The 22,839-nt window shown below is 45.7% G+C and overlaps 1 protein-coding gene and 1 long non-coding RNA gene across 6 annotated transcripts in view; one reads left to right on the plus strand and one right to left on the minus strand.

The window, feature by feature from the left end:
• Positions 1-607: 607 nt before the first annotated feature.
• LOC121817267 (uncharacterized) lies at positions 608-14,923 on the minus strand. 4 transcript variants are annotated; one of them, XR_009597455.1, is made up of 4 exons: positions 14,789-14,923; positions 11,067-12,420; positions 8,063-8,140; positions 608-7,302 (listed from the first exon to the last, which is right to left on the minus strand). It is a non-coding gene; the product is annotated as an uncharacterized LOC121817267 (long non-coding RNA). The 4 variants fall into 4 exon arrangements; XR_009597456.1 differs by having other exon boundaries at positions 11,067-13,920; XR_006057104.2 differs by lacking the exon at positions 11,067-12,420.
• The window catches only part of CDCP1 (CUB domain containing protein 1), a 61,734-nt gene continuing 52,978 nt past the window's right edge, over positions 14,084-22,839 (plus strand). For both annotated transcript variants that reach the window (XM_027957743.3, XM_042236386.2), the window contains exon 1: positions 14,084-14,307. In XM_027957743.3, the coding sequence (XP_027813544.1) occupies positions 14,226-14,307 (82 nt within the window). In that variant the 5' untranslated portion in view covers positions 14,084-14,225. The remainder of the gene's footprint in view (positions 14,308-22,839) is intronic.

Below are 22,839 nucleotides of genomic sequence, written 5' to 3' on the forward strand. Positions count from 1 at the left end.
ATCCTCCGTCGTCCCCTTCTCCTCCTGCCCCCAATCCCTCCCAGCATCAGGGTTTTTTCAAATGAGTCAGCTCTTCGCATGAGGTGGCCAAAGTATTGGAGTTTCAGCTTCAGCATCAGTCCTTCCAATGAACACCCAGGACTGATCTCCTTTAGGATGGACTGGTTGGATCTCCTTATAGTCCGAGATACTCTCAAGAGTCTTCTCCAACACCACAATTCAAAAGTATCAATTCTTCAGCGCTCAGCTTTCTTTATAGTCCAACTCTCACATCCATACATGACCACTGGAAAAACCATGGCCTTGACTAGATGGACCTTTGTTGACAAAGTAATGTCTCTGCTTTTTAATATGCTATCTAGGTTGGTTATAACTTTCCTTCCAAGGAGTAAGTGTCTTTTAATTTCATGGCTGCAATCACCATCTGCAGTGATTTTGGAGCCCCCCAAAATAAAGTCAGCCACTATTTCCACTGTTTCCCCATCTATTTGCCATGAAATGATGGGACCAGATGCCATGATCTTAGTTTTCTGAATGTTGAGCTTTAAGCCAACTTTTTCACTCTCCTCTTGCACTTTCATCAAGAGGCTCTTTAGTTTCTCTTCACTTTCTGCCAAAAGGGTTGTGTCATCTGCATATCTGAGGTTATTGATATTTCTCCTGGCAATCTTTGATTCCAGCTTGTGCTTCCTCCAGCCCAGCGTTTCTCATGATGTAATCTGCATAGAAGTTAAATAAGCAGGGTGACAATATACAGTCTTGACGTACTCCTTTTCCTATTTGGAACCAGTCTGTTGTTCCATGTCCAGTTCTAACTGTTGCTTCCTGACCTGCATACAGATTTCTCAAGAGGCAGGTCAGGTGGTCTGGTATTCCCATCTCTTTCAGAATTTTCCACAGTTTATTGTGATCCACATAGTCAAAGGCTTTGGCATAGTCAATAAAGCAGAAATAGATGTTTTTCTGGAACTATCTTGCTTTTTCCATGATCCAGCAGATGTTGGCAATTTGATCTCTGGTTCCTCTGCCTTTTCTAAAACCAGCTTGAACATCTGGAAGTTCACAGTTCACATATTGCTGAAGCCTGGCCTGGAGAATTTTCAGCATTACTTTACTAGCGTGTGAGATGAGTGCAATTGTGCGGTAGTTTGAGCATTCTTTGGCATTGCCTTTCTTTGGGATTGGAATGAAAACTGACTTTTTTCAGTCCCGTGGCCACTGCTGAGTTTTCCAAATGTGCTGACATATGGAGTGCAGCACTTTCACAGCATCATCTTTCAGGATTTGAAACAGCTCAACTGGAATTCCATCACCTCCACTAGCTTTGTTCATATTGATGCTTTCTAAGGCCCACTTGACTTCACATTCCAGGATGTCTGACTTTAGGTGAGTGATCACACCATCGACATTGTCTTGGTCGTGAAGATCTTTTTGTACAGTTCTTCTGTGTATTCTTGCCACCTCTTCTTATCTTGTTTCTGTTAGGACCATACCATTTATGTCCTTTACCGAGCCCATCTTTGCATGAAATGTTCCCTTGGTATCTCTGATTTTCTTGAAGAGATCTCTAATCTTTCCCATGTTGTTGTTTTCCTCTATTTCTTTGCATTGATAGCTGAGGAAGGCTTCCTTATCTCTCCTTGCTATTCTTTGGAACTCTGCAGTCAGATGCTTATATCTTTCCTTTTCTCCTTTGCTTTTCACTTCTCTTCTTTTCACAGCTATTTGTAAGGCCTCCTCAGACAGCCATTTTGCTTTTTTGCATTTCTTTTCTTAGTTGTACATAAACAATAATGTTTCTTACCATGGGTACTATCTTTGATTTGCTAAAATCTGCTGTGTGTAATGAAGGAGGAAAAGGAACTATCTTCCTGTAGGAAAGATTACATTCATGATAAGCTTAGTTTTGAGGACTCTAAAGGCATTAGAACTGAGGTGACACACTAGGCATTAGTAGCTGCTAACATGACAAAAAGGAGACAATCACTGCCTCCTGACTGAAGCCCACAGCTCCATCCCTACGGCGGCCCTGCTGAAAAAAATCAAGCATGAGGCAGATCAGACCTTGAGATCCAGCTTATAGGAACCACACAGGGCAAAGGAAACAGGACAAACAGACCAGTTTTTTCAACAAATACATTTTGAGAAAAAATAAGAGATAAGGGAATTTTGATTCAAATGAGTTTAAAAGACATACCATGGGCTTAATGTTGGTTCACTTGCAAGTAATAGAGCCAGAAAAGGGGAAGATAGTAACTTCATGGTGGAGAAGCCAAGAGACACTACTTACCCGACATAGGAAGGTGAGTATCACCAGGGATGTCCTGTGGCTATTACCCACCCCTGATGAGGTGTGATGGAGCACTCTGCCTCTGTGCTGTCATTACCAAACCCACATCCCCAGTCTGATCATGATACAAACCTCAGACAAATCCAGACTAGGGGACCTGCTACAGGATACCTGGCCAGCACTCCTCAAGACTGTCCAGGTCATGAACAAGGAAGAACTGAAAAATGTCACAGAGCAGAGGAGCCTAAGAAGACATGATGACTAAATATATACAATGTGGTATCCAAGATGGAATGTGGTAACAGAAAAGGGGTATTAGTGAGAAAACTGGTGACATTCCAGTAACGTCGAGAGTTTAGTTACTAGCAAAGTATCAGTGTTCATTTCTTAGTTTTGACCAATGTCTCATGTAATGAAAAATGTTAATGTTAGAGCTACTTAGGTGAAGAGTACATGGGATGTCTCTGTACTGACTTTGCAACTTTTCTGTAAATATAAAATTATTCCAAAATAAAGTTTATTTTAAACAAAAGGCATACTGATCAATTACAATACATGAACCAACATGAACCATGTTTTGATTCTGAATCAAACTAAAATAGTAAAAATGATTTTGATGAGATAATTGTAAATTTGAACACTGACTAGATATTTGATGCTATTAAGGCACCATCATCCATTTAGTTGGAGGTGTGATGATGGCACTGTTGTCTTTGTTGTTGTTTAGGCACTCAGTTGCGTCCTGACCCTTTTTGACCCCCTGGACAATAGCTCACCAGTTCCTCTGTCCATGGGACTTCCCAGGCAAGAATACTGGAGTGGGTTACCTTTTCCTCCTCTACGGGGATCGTCCTGACCCAGGGATCTAACCCGAATTTCCTGCATTCAGTTCAGTTCAGTTCAGCTCAGTCGCTCAGTCGTCTCCGACTCTCTGCAACCCCATGAATTGCAGCACACTAGGCCTCCCTGTCCATCACCAACTCCCAGAGTTCACTCAGACTCACGTCCATCGAGTCAGTGATGCCATCCAGCCATCTCATCCTCTGTCGTCCCCTTCTCCTCCTGCCCTCAATCCCTTTCCTGCATTAGCAGGTAGATTATTTACCACTGAGCCACCAGGGAGGCGCTGATGTTACCTTGAAAGTGAAAATGAAAGTTGCTCAGTCATGTCCAACTCTATGAGATTGTGTGGACTATACAGTCCATGGAATTCTCCAGGCCAGAATACTGGAATGTATAGCCTTTCCCTTCTCCAGGGGATCTTCCCAACCCAGAGACTGAACCCAGGTCTCCCACATTGGAGGCAGATTCTTTACCAACTGAGCCACCAGGGAAGCCCCTTACAATCCAGAAATTTTGCTCTGGCTATATAAACAAAAGGACCAAAAACAGATCCAAATAGATACTTGTACCCCCATGTTCATAGCAGCATCATTTACTGTAACTAAAAGGCAGAAACAATACAAATGTCCATTGATGAATGAAGAGATAAACAAAATGTGGTGTATCTACACAGTGGAATATTAGTCAACTATAAAAAGGACGGAAATTCTGACACATGCTACGACATAGATTGACTTTGGAGACATTAAGCTAAGTGAAATAAGCCAGATACAAAAAGACAAATGTTGTATCATCCCATTTATCTGAGGTACCTAAAATAATAAAGTCACAGAGACAGAAAGTAGAATAATTGTTGCTCAGGGGCTGGGGGGAGGGAGCTTAGGAAGCTGTTTAGTGAGTACAGTAAGTACCTTACACATGAACCTTCAAGTTGCAAGCTTCAAAGACACGATAGTGCCTTCACATGTCCAATCACATAAGCAAGTTCAAGTGTCTGGCGTACACTGCCATTTGCGTGCATCCTCTACAAGCGGTTGTGCTTATGTGTTCTTTACTGTACGGTACTATATAGAGTACAGTAGGGCAGTATTTTTATTTCAAGCCCAGGATATCTGGAAGCAAGCATAAAAGCAGTGGTGGTGTAGCAGGTACTGACATGAAGAGAAAAAAAGAGCTATTAATACTATCCAGACATCACTGGATTGTTTTCTTAAAAGGGTAGATAGAATTGAATCCAGCAAGGAACCAGAACCTGTGACATCAATGTCAGGCATGAGTGACATTGCAGCTTGCCTTTCATCTCCTATTGCTGATGATCCTTCAGCTCTACCATCTCCCACCTTCTCTCCATCCTCCAATCAGTAACTCTTCTTGCATGTTCAATTCCAGCCCCTATATGCCAGTTCTTGTACTTTTCAAGGTACTGTACTGTAGGATTTTAAATGTTTTATTTTTTGCGTGTTTGCTTTCTATGTATTATTTGTGTGAAAAGTATTATAAATTTATTATGGTACAGTACTACATAGCCAACTGTGTTAGTTGGGTACCTCGGCTAACTTTGGTGGACTTAGGAACCACTTGGACTTATGAACACACTCTTGGAGCAGAACTTGTTCTTATGTAGGAGACTTTCTGAACAGAGTTTCAGTTTGGGAAGATGAAAATGCTCTGGCGGCAGATGGTAGTGATGGTTGCACAAGTGAAGCATGAGTCTCCTGAGGATGTGGATTGGATTCTCGGTAGTGTGGGAGGGCACTGCAGGCAAAGTCTGTGACCAATGGCTCCAGGCTTGCTGAGTTAGCTGTGCCTTTGCCCATCCAGCTCCCGAACCAGTCCTAGACTAGGGGAGTCTCAGAGTGTAAGCCCACGCCACTTCCCCATCCCCTCCTCCTTCTGAAGCCATCTTCCTATCACCAGACCTGGTGTGACCACGGGGAGGGGCTTTGGCTATTCCGGAGAGAAACATTTCAGCAGAGCACTGAGAGTGGAGGCCAAGTGGCCAAGGAAGAGAGTCAGAGCGGGTGAATGAGTGGCAGGAATGAGGATGGATGTTGGCAGGGTTGGACCAGGATTTTTTAAGGAGAGCTCAAAGGGCTCCTGGCTGGACGCCTGCCTTCCTTCCACCCTGAACACCACTTGTTGGGTGGCTTGATGTTGTCACGTCCCCTCTCTATGACTCCATCTATCAAGAGGTGACAACGAGATGAGCTCCAATGCTCAACGAGATGAGCTCCTCCAGCTCAATGGTTATGACTCAATTCCTTCTCCTGGGGGAAGAACAATCTCTGAAGGCTTTCTAAGACCGTCTTCCTCCCACACTCCAAGCGAAAATATAGAAAAGAAAGAAGCAAGGCTGGCAGGCTCAGGCCTGATGTGGATATGGGTCATATCCAGGGAGGGGCAGGATCTGGATTTCTTCACCCTGTGGGCCAGACTTACAGGGAGCTGACTGCACAGGCTTGAAGAGGCAGGAGTGGGGAGCTCTGTCTCCCTCTCGTTCTACCTTGACCTCCTAGATGCCATGATCCGGGGAGGTGATGGAGCTTGGGAACTCCATGGCTTCAAGGCACCGTGGGGCGAGCACATAGGTGCTTGGCAGCCTGCTGGCAACTTTCTGAGTCACTTGGATTCAAATTCACTCAGCCCCGGTCTGCAGCATCTGACTAGCTGCTCCTGGAGGATTTTCCTTATTTTGTCATCTCAGGACTGAAATTGTACCACGTGCCTCCCCCTTTGGGCAAATGACTTGGCAAACCAGGAGCACCCATCTTATCCCCAGACCACAGCCAGCTCCTCTGTTTCAACACTCACAAAGGGGCCTCTGCCCCAGCTGTGACTGGGAGGTTTTCTCTCTGAAACAGTGGTTGGCGTTAAAGCGACAGTTAAGGGCTGTTTGTGCTCCCAAAGAATCTCCACTTTGTTAACTTGCTTAATTGCCTGGAAAGCAAAGTCTCAGAGAAGACGCCTGATGCAGACAGATTCTTTCCACCCCTCTGTTCAAACCAGATGAAGTCTTGGCTCACCAGACACTGGCCAGTCCCATAAGACCATGGTTGCTGCCAGACACCTGGCCTGGGCCATAATGACCTCTTTCTAGAAGCTGCCCCCCCCTTTTAAAAATGAACAACTTGCATTTTTTTTCAGGGTCCCTAGTTTTAAAAAGATCCCCAGGCCCAGCCCCTGGATTAGCAGGGCCATCCACACATTCATCAGCTTGATGAATCCATTCATTGCTCAACTATCTGCTGAGCAGTGACTGTGTACCAAGCACCGTTCTTAGCACTGAGAACATCCAGATGAGTAAAGCAGAGGCAACTTCCTGTCTTGGGGAACTGACGCTTTCATGCATGAATGAGATCATGAAGATGTTGGTCTCCAGACCTCTCCCCTTCACCCCAACCAAGCTGAAACCCTCTCATTTCACACCAGCCCCCACAGCAATGGCAATCTTGGCCACATTTATTGTGCATTTACTACGTGCCAAGCACTATGCACGTATTATCTGTCACACGTATTATCTCATGAATCTCTGCAACACCCTCTGAAGGTCATCCTCTCATAGCCCTGGTTTGTGGCTGAGGAAACCAAGGCACGTACAGAGTTGCACAAGCTGGTAAGTTGCAGAGCCTGTATTTGAATCAAGGACATCTGACTGCAGAATCACAGTGGTAGTCAGTAAGCCATTCCACCATGCTCATTTAGGTCAAATTCCTTTTTGCAGCGAATCACTGGGTCTGCTTTCCCTTAACATTCCACGGCACCAGAAAAATCTCTAGTGCTGGCCTAAGGATGAGGTTCCAAGTAACTGGAAGCTGCAAGTCACAGAAGCTTGAAAAGAGAGCATGTTCCTTGAGGCTGGTGTGTCACTCCATGGCCAGGCTCCTTGTCTCTGGTTGCTCAGCCGTGTGTGGCTCAAGTGCATCTGAAGAACACAGGTGTGCTGAGGTGTGGATTATGCACATCTTGGCCAAACACAGTTGAGGATCTCATCAATAAAATTAATGACTCCATTGGATTTTGTTCTGTCCATTGGTTCACCTGGAAGGGGCTCCCATAATTCTCGGCCATACGTTTCACAACTTGACTCAATCTGGACTCTGGTCTCTCGAAGCACAGTGCATGTCAGCCTGGGCATTCCTTACCTCCCCCTTGAGTTGGATTTTGTGCTTCTTGTGTCCAGAAGCAAATAAATCATGAAGATAAGAAAGTTTAAATAACACTGCAATCCTTCTAAAAGCATGTGCTCATTTACTCCTGTTTTTTGTAATAGTCGCAAAGGCATGTATTCCAATTGCAAAAGAGTTTTTCCTCCACCTCCCCTCCATCTCACCTCCCCTTATGCAATGCAGCACTGAGTGGCTATGAGCAATTTGGGATCCGGCTAAGGAGAAGCTTAACTGGAGATACATTTAAGTGGGAGTTAGTGGGATATCTTAGAGGGACATAATTCATAGTCACTTTGGGGTCATTGCTTGCACTCATGCTGTAGTAGCTTCTAGAAATACTTCTCCGACCCACTGGGCTGACTCATCAGATGAGGTGACCGAAAGGAGCAAGGTCAGAAGTGGTATCATATGATGAATCTGTCCTGCAGTACCCACCCAGAAACATGCAGATAGTGGAGGAGGAAGAATCAAAAAAGGTAGTCTGGAAAATTCTTTCAACTATCAAAACTAAAATATTAAGCATAACATGCAGTTTGCATGTCTTATAAAAAGTGAAGGATTTGTCAGAAAGAAATGAATAATGCAGCATATAAAATTATAACTGTGTCATACTACTCTGCTCTTTAGTAAGAATCACACGTATAGAATTTGTAAGAATTTCTGTACTCTGCATGGCACAACACTATGTTTCTAGAAGCACTGAGCATTTCTGTGTGTGAATTCATATGTCTAATGCATCACAACACATCAAGTTGTATCTTACCTTATCTGATGCATCTTGTCATGATGAAATTTGACAGTTCCAGAAGAAATGATACATACATCAGTGACGTAGTATGACCTGAAGAAATGAACAAATGAAGGACGTGGTGCTGTGAAAAGTCAAAGCGTTTAGTTGCTCAGCTGTGTTCAACTCTTTGCCACCCGATGGTCTATAGTCCTCCAGGCTCCTCTGTCCATGGACTTCCTCAGGCAAGAATACTGCACCAGTGAACTCATATTAGAGATATCACACTGCTTCCTAGATTTAGTGACATTTAGGGCATTTTTCAACTTTCTCAAGTTTGTGATTTGTTGTCTTAAATACTCACTTTGCACATTTGATTTTCTATTTGTAATTCTGTATTCTTTTTCTTAAGATAAGTAAGTTCAACCCCACAAACCTGTATCCACTCCTCTCTGTCTCATGCATTTCCTGTTTTAATGGAATACATTCTCCAGTATTTGTCTGAGAAAAGGTGTGGGGGAGTTTGTTGTTTGGAGGTTTTATTGGTTTTCTTTCTGTGTTAGATGTTGAATGTCTACAAGTGCTCTTTTTCTACTTTATCACTTAATTGGTAGCTTGGATATAGAATTCTTTAGTTCAGTTCAGTGGCTCAGTCGTGTCCAATTCTTTGCGACCCCATGAATCGCAGCACGCCAGGCCTCCCTGTCCATCACCAACTCCCAGAGTTCACTCAAACTCACATCCATCGAATCAGTCATGCAATCCAGCCATCTCATCCTCTGTCGTCCCCTTCTCCTCCTGCCCCGAACCCCTCCCAGCATCAGAGTCTTTCCCAATGAGTCAGCTCTTCGCATGAGGTGGCCAAAGTATTGAAGTTTCAGCTTTAGCATCATTCCTTCCAAAGAATACCCAGGACTGATCTCCTTTAGAATGGACTGTTTGGATCTCCTTGCAGTCCAAGGGACTCTCAAGAGTCTTCTCCAACACCACAGTTTAAAAGCATCAATTCTTCGGTGCTCAGCTTTCTTCATAGTCCAACTCTTACATCCATACATGACTACTGGAAAAACCATAGCCTTGACTAGATGGACCTTTGTTGGCAAAGTAATGTCTCTGCTTTTGAATATGCCATCTAAGTTGGTCATAACTTTCCTTCTAAGGAGTAAGTGTCTTTTAATTTCATGGCTGCAATCACCATCTGTAGTAATTTTGGAGCCCCCCAAAATAAAGTCTGACACTGTTTCCCCATCTATTTGCCATGAAGTGATGGGACCAGATGCCACGATCTTCATTTTGTGAATGTTGAGCTTTAGGCCAACTTTTTCACTCTCCTCTTTCACTTTCATCAAGAGGCTTTTTAGTTCCTCTTCACTTTCTGCCATAAGGGTGGTGTCATCTGCATATCTGAGGTTATCGATATTTCTCCCGGTATGCAATTTCTCTTTAATAGAATTCTTAGTTGGAAATTATTATGCCTTCACAATTTTGAAGGTATTGCTTCATTGTCTTCCAGCTTCCAGTGCTGCTGCTGGAAAATCTAAAGCTAGTTTGATTTTTGTTTCTTTGTATAAGACCCTAGAAATTATAAAATGTTCTCTTTGTTTATAGGCTCCTGAAATTTTGCTGTGATGTGCCTTGATGTGAGCTTGTTTTATCCATTGCGCTGGACACACCATGAGTTTTTAAATCTAGAAACTCATGTCATTCCAGACATGGGGAATCTCTTGAATTATATTACTGATGATGATATCTCTGCTTAATTTGCTATCTCTATCTGCAAAATCCACTATCCACGTTAGATTCCCTGAACTAGACCTCTAATTTTCTTACCTTTCCTCTCCTATTTTTTATCTATCTTTTTGCTTTACTTTCTGGGAAATCTTTCCATTTTTATATTTATTTTTTAATATTTACTATCATTTAAAATTTTTTCTAAGAACTCTTGTAGGTCCCTGAATACTCATTTTTTTATTACTCCTTATCCTTACAGCATAAATACACTGTTGTTTGCTATTTTTCTAAAGAAGTTAGCAATTGTTTTATTCTCTCTCTTTTCTCCAAGTGCCTTTTTCTGTTTGGTTAGTTGGTTGATTTTGACTCTCTCATGTTAGCTGCTTTCCTCAGATGTCATGAACTTCTACTGTCTGGTCATATTTAAAAGTGAGAGATCAAAAAGTTTAACTGGTGGGGCTCATCAACTGTGAATGTCATGGGAAGAATCTGGTTAGCCTCTTGACGGGGATAAATGTCTGTATCTTTAGGTCTTTCTCCTCGAGCTTGTCAGATTCACCAGAAGAAGACTCCTTCCATCTCTAGTATGAATTGAGACTACTGGAGTCAGGGCAATGTGGGGCCAGGCACCTAGGGAGCTAAGCATAAGGAATACATTTGTTCCTTTTATCTACCTATTTTCCAGAATGTTTCCTAAGCCTACAGCTATGCCTAGCACTCCTCAGTCCAGTTTCCTCAGCTGTAACCTGTTCAGACGGAGAAGGCAATGGCACCCCACTCCAGTACTCTTGCCTGGAAAATCCCATGGACGGAGGAGCCTGGTAGGCTGTGGTCCATGGGGTCGCGAAGAGTCGGACATGACTGAGTGACTTCACTTTCACTTTTCACTTTCATGCATTGGAGAAGGAAATGGCAACCCACTCCAGTGTTCTTGCCTGGAGAATCCCAGGGACGGGGGAGCCTGGTGGGCTGCCGTCTCCAGGGTCGCACAGAGTCGGACACGACTGAAGCGACTTAGCAGCAGCAGCAGCAGCAACCTCTTCAGAAAACAATGCTTCAGACTTCTGCTTAGGGGCAGTCGCCCAGCCAGGAGAAATGGAGGACAGTTTCCAGAGACTGAACTATAGTTTTTCAGCTTTCTCCCAGATTTCATTGTTTTAGCCCCTTCTCACTCTCCCATTACACAATACCTGTGCTGCCAGTTCCTTAGTGGTGGTTTCTTGTTTGTTTGTTTCTTTTTGAGAACTCTATGGTATAAATCATGCTATTTCCCAACTTTCCCCTCTAGTGGCTTAGAGTTTCCACTTACCCATCTGCTTTCCAGTTTCTAAGAGGCTGTTGTCTTCTGTCTGCTCCCCTCATCTTTGTAGGCTTACATCTTTTACCAAACGGAGGAAAAAAAAAAAGTCCACGCTTTGTAGCTTTTGTAGGGTTTCCAGAGGGGTCAAAAATGCTTAAAAGATGCTTGCTCCTTGATAGAAAAGTTATGATCAACCTAGACAGCATATTAAAAAGCAGAGACATTACTTTGTCAACAAAGGTCCGTCTAGTCAAAGCTATGGTTTTTCCAGTGGTCATGTATGGATGTGAGAGTTGGACCACAAAGAAAACTGAGTGTCAAAGAATTGATGCTTTTGAACTGTGCTGGAGAAGATTCTTGAGAGTCCTTTGGACTGCAAGGAGATCCAACCAGTCCATCCTAAAGGAAATCAGTCCTGAATATTCTTTGGAAAGACTGATGCTGAGGCTGAAGCTCCAATACTTTGGCCACCTGATGCAAAGAACTGACTCACTGGAAAAGACCCTGATGCTTGGAAATATTGAAGGTGGGAGGAGAAGGGGACGACAGAGGATGAGAAGGTTGGATGGCATCACTGACTCAATCGACATCAGTTTGAGCAAGCTCCAGGAGTTGGTGATAGTCAAGGAAGCCTGGTATGCTGCAGTCCATGGGGTCGCAAAGAATTGGACATGACTGAGCAACTGAACTGAACTGAACTGAACAGAGGGGTCAAAATTAAATATAACAGTTTTAAAACTCATCTTTCAATGTCATTTTTCTCTGGCAACAGACTGCAGCTGCCTGGATTTTTTTCAGTTCAGAAATAACTTTTAAAAATTGACTCCTTCCATTCAGGCAAGTTTGTAAAGAGAAGACATTTCCAAAATCTTGCAAAGCTTTGCTTACATTCTTCCATGAACCAAGCCATTACCTCAAGACGTCTTGATTTCAACTGCAGAGGTGGGTCGTCTTGCAAAGGATGCAGAAATGCCTCCTCATTTCCTTGACTCTTTCTCACTGTTGCCATTATCTGGAACTACTACCAATCCTTCACATCTGAGATTTAGTGACTCTTGTGTCATTTATGGAAAGTTCATTTAGGACTTCCCTGGTGGTCCAGCGGTTAAAAATCTGCCTGTCAATGTAGGCAACATGTATTCAGTCCCTGATCCGGGAGGATCCCACATGCCTCAGAGCAACTAAGTTGGTGTGCCACAACTACTCAGCCCACACCCTAGAGCCTGTGAGTTACAACTACTGAGCCCACGTGCCACAACTGGAGAGTAGGCCCCTCTTGCCTCAAATAAAAAAAGTCGATGAGCAGCAAAACGAAGACCCACCGCAGCCAGTTTCACTCGTCCAGAGAGTCCAGTTAAGCAAACTTTGGAGAAATGAGATAGTAAAAAGATAACTTGTACCTTAGGCTTAAACTTACCACAAAATATTTCTAGTATTTTCAATTCAACTCATTGTCGCTCCATTATTATTATCAATATTATTATCATCATCATCACCATCATCATATATAGGAAACAATGGAGTTAGGGATGCTAGGAAAAGATGCTGGGGTATATACGCCTGCTTACAATTAGGAAAACAGACAAAATCTGCTTTACTCTCCTGTCAGCATAAACATATTTGAAGATGTTTAGATTTTCCGGTAATTTTTTTCTCTTGATGAGTCTGCCTTCAATTTCTTGGGGAGAACCAAAAGCCTCCCTACTTTTCTCATCCTCTTCCTTCCCTCTAGGCCTCAGCTTCCTCATCTATCTCCCAAGTAACTGGAAGGTAAACTGATGTTCCCTCAGCTCACAGTCCATAGGTGGAGGAGGGGCGGGGCAGTCATGTCCACAGCTCGGACAGCCCCACATCCCTCAAGAACTGCAGGCTCCCTGTAGACAGAGGCTGCTTTATTCTCATCACTGAAGACACACAGAAGGAAGGGGATCACTCTCCTAAGAGATGGTTTCTTACCCCCGTTCCTGATAAGAGTAGGATCAGCCTGGAGAAGCTCAGTTCCCCAAGAATTAAAAAAAAAAGTGGGAACTGGACACAGACCAATGCTCTTGCATGTACTCTGCTTCCAGGTTATTCTGGGTGACCCTGGCCAAGTTGCTAGCTGCCCACTGGCACAGGCAGACCCACAGGGGCCTTTGGAGTCATTCTGATAGAACCCTGGTATGCTAGCTGAGAGTTCCTGAACCATCCACTGTTTCTCCTTGTGACACTGAGACCCTGGACTTGGTGTGTGGCCTGCAGAGCTGGAAGGAGAATCCACAGGATCTCAGAAACCAGAGAAAGGCAGCTGGGAGGAGAGAAAGAGGCTCAGGGTCATTCATTTACAGCCCAATGATTGTAGTAAATGCTTCAGGCCAGTGCCATACATACTATTCAGAATTCAAGGAAGGGGCCCCCGTGGACCTGTTCAGGTTTCTCCTCATGGCCCTCTCCAGCCTCCCGTATTCACTCATTTCATTCACTCTTCAGAAATGAAACAAAGCAACTCCGGTTGTGCAAACCCCTTCCAGGGGTATCAAATCGTGCCTCTGCAAGTTACTAACTGGCCTGGGGACCTTCGGAAGGTTGCGTAACTGGGTGTCTGTTTCATCTGTTCTGCGAAGGGTTACTGTGAGCATTAGAAACACTGTCCGTGAAGTGCCTGGAGTTGGCTGCGGGCTCATCATTCTGAAAAGAGTACCAGTAGCATCGGCGTTAAAAGTCCAAAGCCTGCAGCCCAAATCTGGAAGCAGAGGCGGAACCATGGCTTGGGTGTCCCACAGACTTGATTTCCCGGGAAAAAGGGCTGCACAGTGGCCTCCTTTCAGTGTCTCCCAGACAGTGAAAGGAAGGCAAGTGTCTTCCCCAAGCGCGACTCTGGCCCCTGTAGAGAAAGTCGTGAGAGGGACCGCGGCTAGACCCCAGGAAGGTGGCTACGGGCCGCAGTGCTCCAGGCGAGAGGCGGGAGTGGAGGCAGGAAGGGGAGGCGGACAGGGAGGAGGGGACTGAGCCGGCCAGCTCGTGCTCCCGCGGCGCTGGGCGGAGCCAGGGCGAGTCCGCCCCGCGCGCAGGTGAGCGAGCCGGGGTGGAGCGCAGCGCTTCGGCTGCCAGGCTCGGGGGCCCGCGGCCGCCACTCTGCACCGCGGGCCACAGTCGCTTTCCCCGCCGAGGCCCAGGCGCCCCGGAGCCATGGCCAGCCTCAGCCGCGGGGTCACGGTCGCACTGCTGGGGATCTTCCTGCTGGGCGCCGCGCGCCTGCCCCGCGGAGCGGGTGAGTGCGGCGCTGAAGGGGCGCTGAGCGCCGAGGGTCGCGGCCGCCCGCCAGCCGGCGCCTGGTGGAGAGGGGCGCGGGTTGCCGAGGGTGCGGGGCGGGGCGCGGGCGGCGCGGTCCGGGGGGTCCCCGGGACTGCCCGGCGCCGCAGGCGGGTGGGCGCGGCGGCCGTGCCCTCTGGATTCCGCGCCACCTCGCCCAGGACGCAGGCCTTGCTTGGCACGCGGGGAGCCCCGCGGTCGGGCGCCCGATTCGGGCGCCGAGAGGGAAGGAGGGAAGGGCGCGCGGAAGCCGGGCCCGGGGACCTCGCTGAGGCGGCGCGCCGCGCGCTCGGGCGCTCTACCCGGATTGTTGGTGGCGCCGGGCGGGCCGTGAGGAGGGAAACTTCCCTGTCGGGTGCACCCTCTCACCTCAGCGCCCGGCCAGAGACGGGGGCGAGGAAACAGTGGTTATCGTCACCACAGCCTCGCTTTCGCCTCACCTTTCCCCAGTCCGCCCGCTCTTTTCTCGCTGTCCCGAAGTTCGGGAACACGAATTCCACACGGAACGCGCTGCTGCGCCGCGGAGGCAGGGCAGCCCCGGGCCCTCGCGCCTGTGGGCGGTGGACCCTGGCGGCGGAAGGGGGTCGGCGGAGGGGAGGGTCCGGAGCCGTGCGGGAATCCGGAGTTCCGGTGGGGGCGGGGCGGGGCGCGCGGGGGGCGCCCCGATCCCGGCTGCCCGCGGGGAGGTGCCCTGCGGGCCCTGCAAGTATTAAAGGCGCGAATAACCTGGTCTCCTCACGTAAGGACTTGATTTGAAGCCTTCCCTGAGACTACGACAGGTTTTGTGTGGTGGTTTTTTTTCCCCCCACTTTGGAAAGAACTACCCAGGAAGCGATCTTTGGTTGTTACCCTTTGCTGCATCTAAGGGGACGTTTGTGTTTGGCAGGCGGACAAATTAGAGGAAATTAAAAAGAATGAAACTAAGCGGATGAGTTGAACTTGGGCGTTCCGGCAACTGCCATCATGACAAATCCGAGACGGGAAAGCTTCCTGGTTCTTTTCCTCAGCGGTGTCAGGCGGCATACTACTGCACAGTACATGGGATATTGAACATACTGTGGGTGTATTTATTGTAAGTTAGGACTGAGTTTTCAAGATTTCCGTTGGAAAAAGTCTGCTTAAGAATAAAGAGTAACTTAGCAAATGAAGAGGTGTAAATGTGTGTATGAGAAAAACAGTGTGCCCACCAGACTTGGGAGCCGTCTTGAAACTCGGGAAATTGTCTGAGATGTTTCTGGTTGTGTGTGATAACAGTTGAGAACTCCAGTAAGAATATGATGTAAATCAAGGCATCAGTAGGTTACTGATCACAGTGACAGACTGTCCTGAACTGGCTTCTGTTACCTATCTGATTCCTACTTGTGGCCTGGGGAGGCTGCCATTTTGGTCTCCAGTGGAGCCTGTTCTTTCCAGGAAGTTATTAACTGTTGGAGCAGTGTCTCACGTTCATTGTCTAGATACAAGAAGCCCGGGAACTTGCCCCTTTCGCTTTCTTAAATCCCTTCTGTGTTCTTAGGAACAAGACCTGTGAGGCCACATCACTGGGCTGAACTAATGGTTGTGCCTTTTTGGTTGAAGCAGGCAGAGTACGTTTGCTTTGCCCAGAAGTTTCTAGAGTCTGTCCTGAAAAGATGGAGAAAACCAGAGAGCTTGGCATAGTGGATTTATTTTATAAATCCCTGAACTGTCTTAATACTCCTCTGAATGAAAATGAAGTTGGTGTCACTACACAGATGGAAATGTAAAGGAAAGTTGACATCGCCGTGGGGTGTGTGTGTTTGAGTTCGGTATTCTCACAAGTTCCCCCACTTTTAAGAATGAAGGACTGATTAAGTTAAAATAATCCTGTTAAAACCTCAACTTAGTGGCTTTCCAAGAACCACTCAGGTACCAGAGTCTGGGTCGGTGACCCCGTTCTCGCTACCATTGTTTCTTGCCAAAAGTATGAGTAGACATCAGATGATGTGTTCGCTTACCCTGGGTGAGTGTGTGAGTTCCTCGTTCTTCAGATTCAAATGAGGAGCTGGTGCCTGTTGTCTGGAATGTGTAACTGGCAGAACTGCCGGGTCCTCCCCCCAGTCTCCCCAACTCCCACACAGATTTGTGTGAGATGTCAGAGACCGCTGCTCTGCTGGTTGTACGATGCGCCCGGGTGCTCACCTCAGCCTCAGGGTTCACCTCAGATGCCGGCATTTTGTCCGTGATGACTGGACTGTGCTCCGCCTCAACATTCTTCTAGGGGTTCTCCCAAGCTATCAATGAGGGGAAAGGAAGTTGAAATTATTTACATATTTTAAGTACTATATATATTGTTGTTGTTGTTTAGTTGATAAGTTGCATCCAACTCTTGGCAACTCCATGGACTGTAATAGCCCACCAGGCTCCTCTGTCCCTGGGATTTTCCAAGTAAGAATACTGGAGTGGGTTGCCATTTGCTTCTTTAGGGGATCTTCCCACCCCAGGGGTCGAACCCGTGTCTCCTGCTTGGCAGGCAGATTCTTATACCTCATGCCTCAGCTTTGATTTTGCTCAGTGGGGCTGGCTTTGGTTTGGATGGAGGAGAAGCTGAGTTTGCTGGTCAGAAGGACCCATGATTGAGGTCAAGATGGGTGGAATGCTAGGGGCTGATACAGTGCTAAGGCTCTCCACCTGGGCGATTAAGAAAAGTTCACACCCTTTCATTATCATTCTAAATTATAAAAATTATTCCACAATCAAATTATTTCAAACCTCTTCCTACCACCTTGTAATTAACCCATCACTTTCTCTGGGGCAGCTGGCAGTATTCCAGAGAAACAGGCAAGGAGAGCCAAGTTCCCTCCCTCACCTCTTTGTAACCTTGGGTTTGTATTCAGTACATCAGTGTTGTTTTTCTTTTTTAAATTACTAAGTGCTACTTGTAGTAGCTAACACACATTGAGCTTCTACTCTGTGCTGGTCATTCTTCTAAGTATTTTATGTGTAAGCATCTCCCACTTAACATCAGTAATTCATCCCTAAAAGCCAGACGTTCTACGTGAAAACAGTAACTGATGCCCTCTGTCTCATTATTTCTTGTGGGACAAACTGTAGCAACCCATTGCACAAAACCCAAACCCCCAACAGTTTCTGAAAGCATAATGAAACACCGGGAGATACCAATATATAATTAACAGCCAATTCTATTAACTGTAAAACATGTAAGACATCCTTTCCAAATTGCAAGAAGTCTATGTGGCTCTTTGTGTGTAATAACTTCTTGCACCCCCATTTGTTGGCACTCAGAGCATCTCCACTAGATCCTGACCTTCTGCCTCTGTGTACAACATATATTTTGTTTACAGTGTTGTGTTGTGTTTCGAGATGTAAATATACATGTTTCCTAAATAGACATTGGCCAAAAATAACTATGATGGATGACACAGTGTTTGAGTAATAAAAGCTCAGCTGTTTCCTCTTGAGAAAATGTAAATCAAGAGTCATTTAGCTCTCCGTCCTCAAGCATGTACTCCTATAACCCTGGGAATAGAGGAGCTCAGAGAGGTGAAGTAACTTGCCCAGGGTTACCCAGCAGGTATGTAGTGATGCTGAGATGCTACATCACCAGGGCACCATGCCCCCTGTAGAGACTGTCTGCATGCCAGACATTTTAAAAAAATGTACATATTTCTTTATTTGGCTGTGCTTGGTCTTAGTTACAACATGTAGGATCTAGATCCCTAACCAGGGTTTGAACTGGGGTCTCCTGCATATGGAGCATGGCGTCTTAGCCAATGGATCACCGGGGAAGTCCCTCTTTCATTTTTTAAAAATCAGCACTTACTGAGTGCTGTGTTCATATCAGTTCTAGAAATGTGTATGTGGTATTTTTTTTATTGAGATCACATTTGTTTATAGCATATAAATTTCATGTATACAGTTTTGTATTTCAACTTCTGTATATCCTATAGCATGTAAAAGTCACTCGGTCATGTCTGACTGTTTGCAACCCCATGGACTATACAGTCCATGGAATTCTCCAGGCCAGAATAGTAGAGTGGGTAGCCTTTCCCTTCTCCAGGGGATCTTCCCAACCCAGGGACTGAACCCAGGTCTCATGCGTTGCAGGCAGATTCTTTACCAGCTGAGTCACCAGGGAAGCCCACGCTACAGCATGCTCACCACTAAAAATTTATTTTCCATCCCTCCTTGTAAAATCGACCCCCTTTTCCACATTTGTGTCCCCATCCTCCATCCCTTCCTCTCTGCTAACCACTACTCTGTTCTTTGAATGTATGTTTTTGTTGGATTTGTTCATTTTGTTGTTTTGTTTGTTTTTTATATTCCATATATGCATGAAATCATAGAGTATTTGTCTTCCTCTGCCTGACTTATTTCACTTGGCATAATATCCTCAAGATCCACCCATGTTATCACAAATGGCAAAATGTTTCATCTTTTTTATGGCTGAGTAGTATTCCTGTGTGTGTGTGTGTGTGTGTGTGTGTGTTTCTGTCTGTCTGTCTGTCTGACATCTTCTTTATCCATTCATCCATGGATGGGCCCTTGCGTTGTTTCTGTATCCTAGCTATTGTTAATAATGCTGCTGTAAACATTTGGTTACATGTGTCGAATTAGTGTGTTTGTATTCTGTGGATAAATACCCAGAAGTGGAATAGCTGGATCATATGGTAATGTGTATTACTGTTAATATTTAAATAATTTAAAAGCTGTGCTTAGAAAACTAATTGTCTGTTCTTGGTAACATAATTTCAAATAGCACAAAATGGTCTGTGGGAGGAAAGAAGTATGTCCCCTTCTACGTCTGACCCCAGGCCTCCTCCCAGAGGCAGTTATGATTTCTTATGCATTGTTCCTGAGCATGTACAAGTTAACAAATGTATATACCACCCTTCTTAACACAAAGAGGAGCATAAATACAGTATATAGTGGAGGATATATCCCATATGTTTCCTGATTTTCTTCACTGAGCAATCCATCTTAGTGCTCCCTATATACCAAAATATACAGAGCTATCACATGCTTTCTGAGAGCTGTACAGAGGTCCTCATCATGGGAATACCATATTATATTTAATCAGCAGCTTATAATGGATTGTTCCCAATCTTTTGTCACTATGCACTGAGCCTCAGTGACCATCTTTGCAGTTGATTTGGTTGGATATATGGACAAGTTTATCTGTAGTTGAAATTCCTGGATGAGGAGCTACTGGGGTTTGTACAGAAAGTGAAAATCTCTCAGTCATGTCCAACTCTTTGCAACCCCATGGACTATAGTCCATGGAATTCTCCAGGCCGGAATACTGGTGTGGGTAGCCGTTCCCTTCTCCAGGGTGTCTTCCCAACCCAGGGATCAAACCCAGGTCTCCCAGATTGCAGGCAGATTCTTTACCAGCTGAGCCACCAGGGAAGCCCAAGAATACTGGAGTGGGTAGCCTATCCCTTCTCCAGGGAATCTTCCTGACTCAGGAATCAAACCGGGGTCTCCTGCATTGCAGGTGGATTCTTCACCATCGTATCCAGAAAATGTCAGAGCAAATGAAAGAAAGTGAGTAACAGTGGAATAAGTTAATAAGTGGTGGTGCCATCTGTGAATCTGGGCAGTTTAATTTCAGAATACAAGCTCTTAACTGCCCCCAGGCTGCAATTTATTCCTTGCTTTATTCTTTCCAGTTGAAACTAATATAAACTTTAGACAAGGGAAATATTTTGAATCTCCTTTCAACTACTCACTTCAGGTCATGTGATCAGAATGCCATGAGCGCTGTGTATCAAGAAGGCTGAAGATGCGCCTGGGCTCTGGCAGCTCCCAGGTGAAGCGTTTGCACTGAGGGCTGATGGATCCTTGGTGACCTTTTACCTGATGAGTCTAATAGTTAAGGTGTGACACACTCCAGCCGCTGTAACACAAACCCAAATGTGTCTAATGGCTCAAACACAATAGATGTTTATTTCCTGCTCATAGTAGGCTGTAAACACCAGTCTGCTGTCTACACCTGCATCTCTATTTCTTCTCTGGAAACAGGTTCATCAGTACTATTTTTCTAGATTCTGTGTATAGGCATTAATATATGGTATTTGTTTTTCTCTTTCTGACTTACTTCACTCTGTGACATATATACATTATCATGTGTGAAATAGATAGCTGGTGGGAAGCTGCTATATAATATAGGGAGCCCAGCCTGGGTCTCTGTAATGACCTACAGGGTGGGATGGGCAGGGCAGGGAAGCCCAAGAGGGAGGAGAAATAGGTATAATTATGATTGATTCATGTTGATGTATGGCAAAGACTACCACAGCATTATAAAGCAGTTATCCTCCAATAAAAAAATTACATAAATCAAAAGGCCCTAAATGGGATCTCCTCCGAGCAGTGATATGGGGACCCAGGCTTCTGCTTTAACTCTACCGTCTTCAGGAAGTATGGCCTCTGTGTCCATCCATATCAAACCTATGGTCATGACGAGGACTTTGATACTGTCCTGCATGTTCTCCCCTGTGACCCACCTGGCTTCACAGTATCCCAGCCTGCCCAGAATGCAGTAGAAAATCAGAATTTGTTTTACTGACTTGCACTTCACACAAACATTTGTAAACCTTAAAAGTTGTTTCTTCAGATACTCTGCTTAAAAAATATCTGCACTCTTCACTTCTCTCCTGAGTATAGCCCAAGCCAAGGGCACCACTGAAAGCCTTGTTGGTCTGACTTTGCCAGGGAGGGGCTGTCCTCCTGAACAGGCCGTCTGTTCTGCCAGAGAGAAATACAGTATTCTGTGTGAGTTTCTTCCGTGGCTCGGTGATAAAGAATTCACCTGCAGTTCAGGAGATGCAGGTTCAATCCCTGGTCGAGAAGATCCCCTGGAGAAGGAAATGGCAACCCACTCCAGTATGCCTGAAAAATCCCATGGAAAGGGGAGCCTGGGGAGCTATAGTCCAAAGGATCGCAAAAAGTCAGACCTGACTGAGCGACCGAGCACAGTATTCTCTGAGGCCATTAACCACCTCCCCTGAGAGTCTGAACATCTTTAAATAATATTTAATATTTGGAAAATATTTTGGAAATATTTTGAAAAAAATTACAACTGTTCCGTGAGCACAAATGGGAAGCTTTCTTTGTTTTTAATGAAGTGTAAATATTCCCTACTCTCAATGATAGAAAATCAAAGCCTTCTGGGGGAAATGTGCCATTTCTGCAATGACGAATGGGTGCCAGCCTGCTGCCTTTGGCTGGGACAATGAAAGACAATCTCCAGGATTACGTTCATCAACTGCCCAAGTCCAAAAATCACATGGAGTTCAAGTCAAGCGGTTGTTTTTGTTTTGAGGTCTACCCACTTGGCCACATTCAGTGTCACACAATGCTTGGAGCCACGAGGGCGACTTCTCAGTACTTGACAATGTGTGGTCCAGCCGGAGCTGGGCTAGGATGGGGGATGGGGTATGTCCAGGCATGTGCCAGATTCTTTCAAGCAGATGGTTTGTCTTCCATCACTGAGCTGGTCATGGGGACATCAAGCCATTTCCAACAAGGATATATGGCAAAAACATTTTTTAACCTGAAGACAACTCACAAGCATTTGCGAGAGGTCTCAGGACATCGGGCTTCTCCCACGGCTCAGACAGTAAAGGATCCGCCTGCAATGAGGGAGACCTGGGTTCAATCCCTGGAGGGATACCTGGGTTCAATCCCTGGGCTGGCAAGGTTGCCTGGAGGAGAGCGTGGCAACCCCCTCCAGTTTTCTTGCCTGGAGAATCCCAAGGACAGAGGAGCCTGGTGGGCTACAGTCCATGGGGTCGCAAAGAAACATCACGGAGGATGCAGAGGCGGTGGGATGAAGCCCCTGCATGTGATGGGCTCAGGGCATCTCCTGGACCCAGACAGACGCTTGACTCTGGTGCAGGGTGGCACTCCGGCCACGGCAGGGAAGCGACGAGCCAGCAGCACAGAGGGTGAAGTTACCATGTGTTGCTGCCCCTGCTGGAAGTCTGCCCTATGCTGGAAGTCTGGGGCAGCAGGAGACACTGTCTCAGGAGAAGTCAGTCTGGGGCGATGGGTCATCTTCACCACCAACCGCCGGGCTGACAAGTCTCACTGGAGAGCAGGGCCTCAGAGCATCTTCCAGGCAGGGACCCAGTGAAAACAACATCTGTAAATCACTCAGCACAGTGTCCGCCCTCGAACAGATTCCTCGCTTAAAAATTGATACTACTTTGATTATCTAAATTGAGCCCAAAAAGAACACTGAGATTTTTTTAGCAGCAGACCATCTGGACCAAACTGCCAGGCCATTGTCTGTGTAACTAGGTTGCTCTGGGGAGACGCTTTGGTTGTTTCAGCCTCTAACTACGCAGTGTGCTTCAGGCGGTATCCCAGTAGTCAGCTTTGGGCCCTTATGAGAATATCTGGGGAGGCTCCTGGATTAAAATCTGTAAGAAATCAGTGACGTAAGAACATGTTTTCCTTGTGTGTGTGTGTGTGTTTATTTTCATCATGTGTTTTTAACAATTTTTTT

This window comes from Ovis aries, chromosome 19 (assembly GCF_016772045.2).
Source record: "Ovis aries strain OAR_USU_Benz2616 breed Rambouillet chromosome 19, ARS-UI_Ramb_v3.0, whole genome shotgun sequence".
Classification (NCBI taxonomy): Eukaryota; Metazoa; Chordata; class Mammalia; order Artiodactyla; family Bovidae; genus Ovis; species Ovis aries.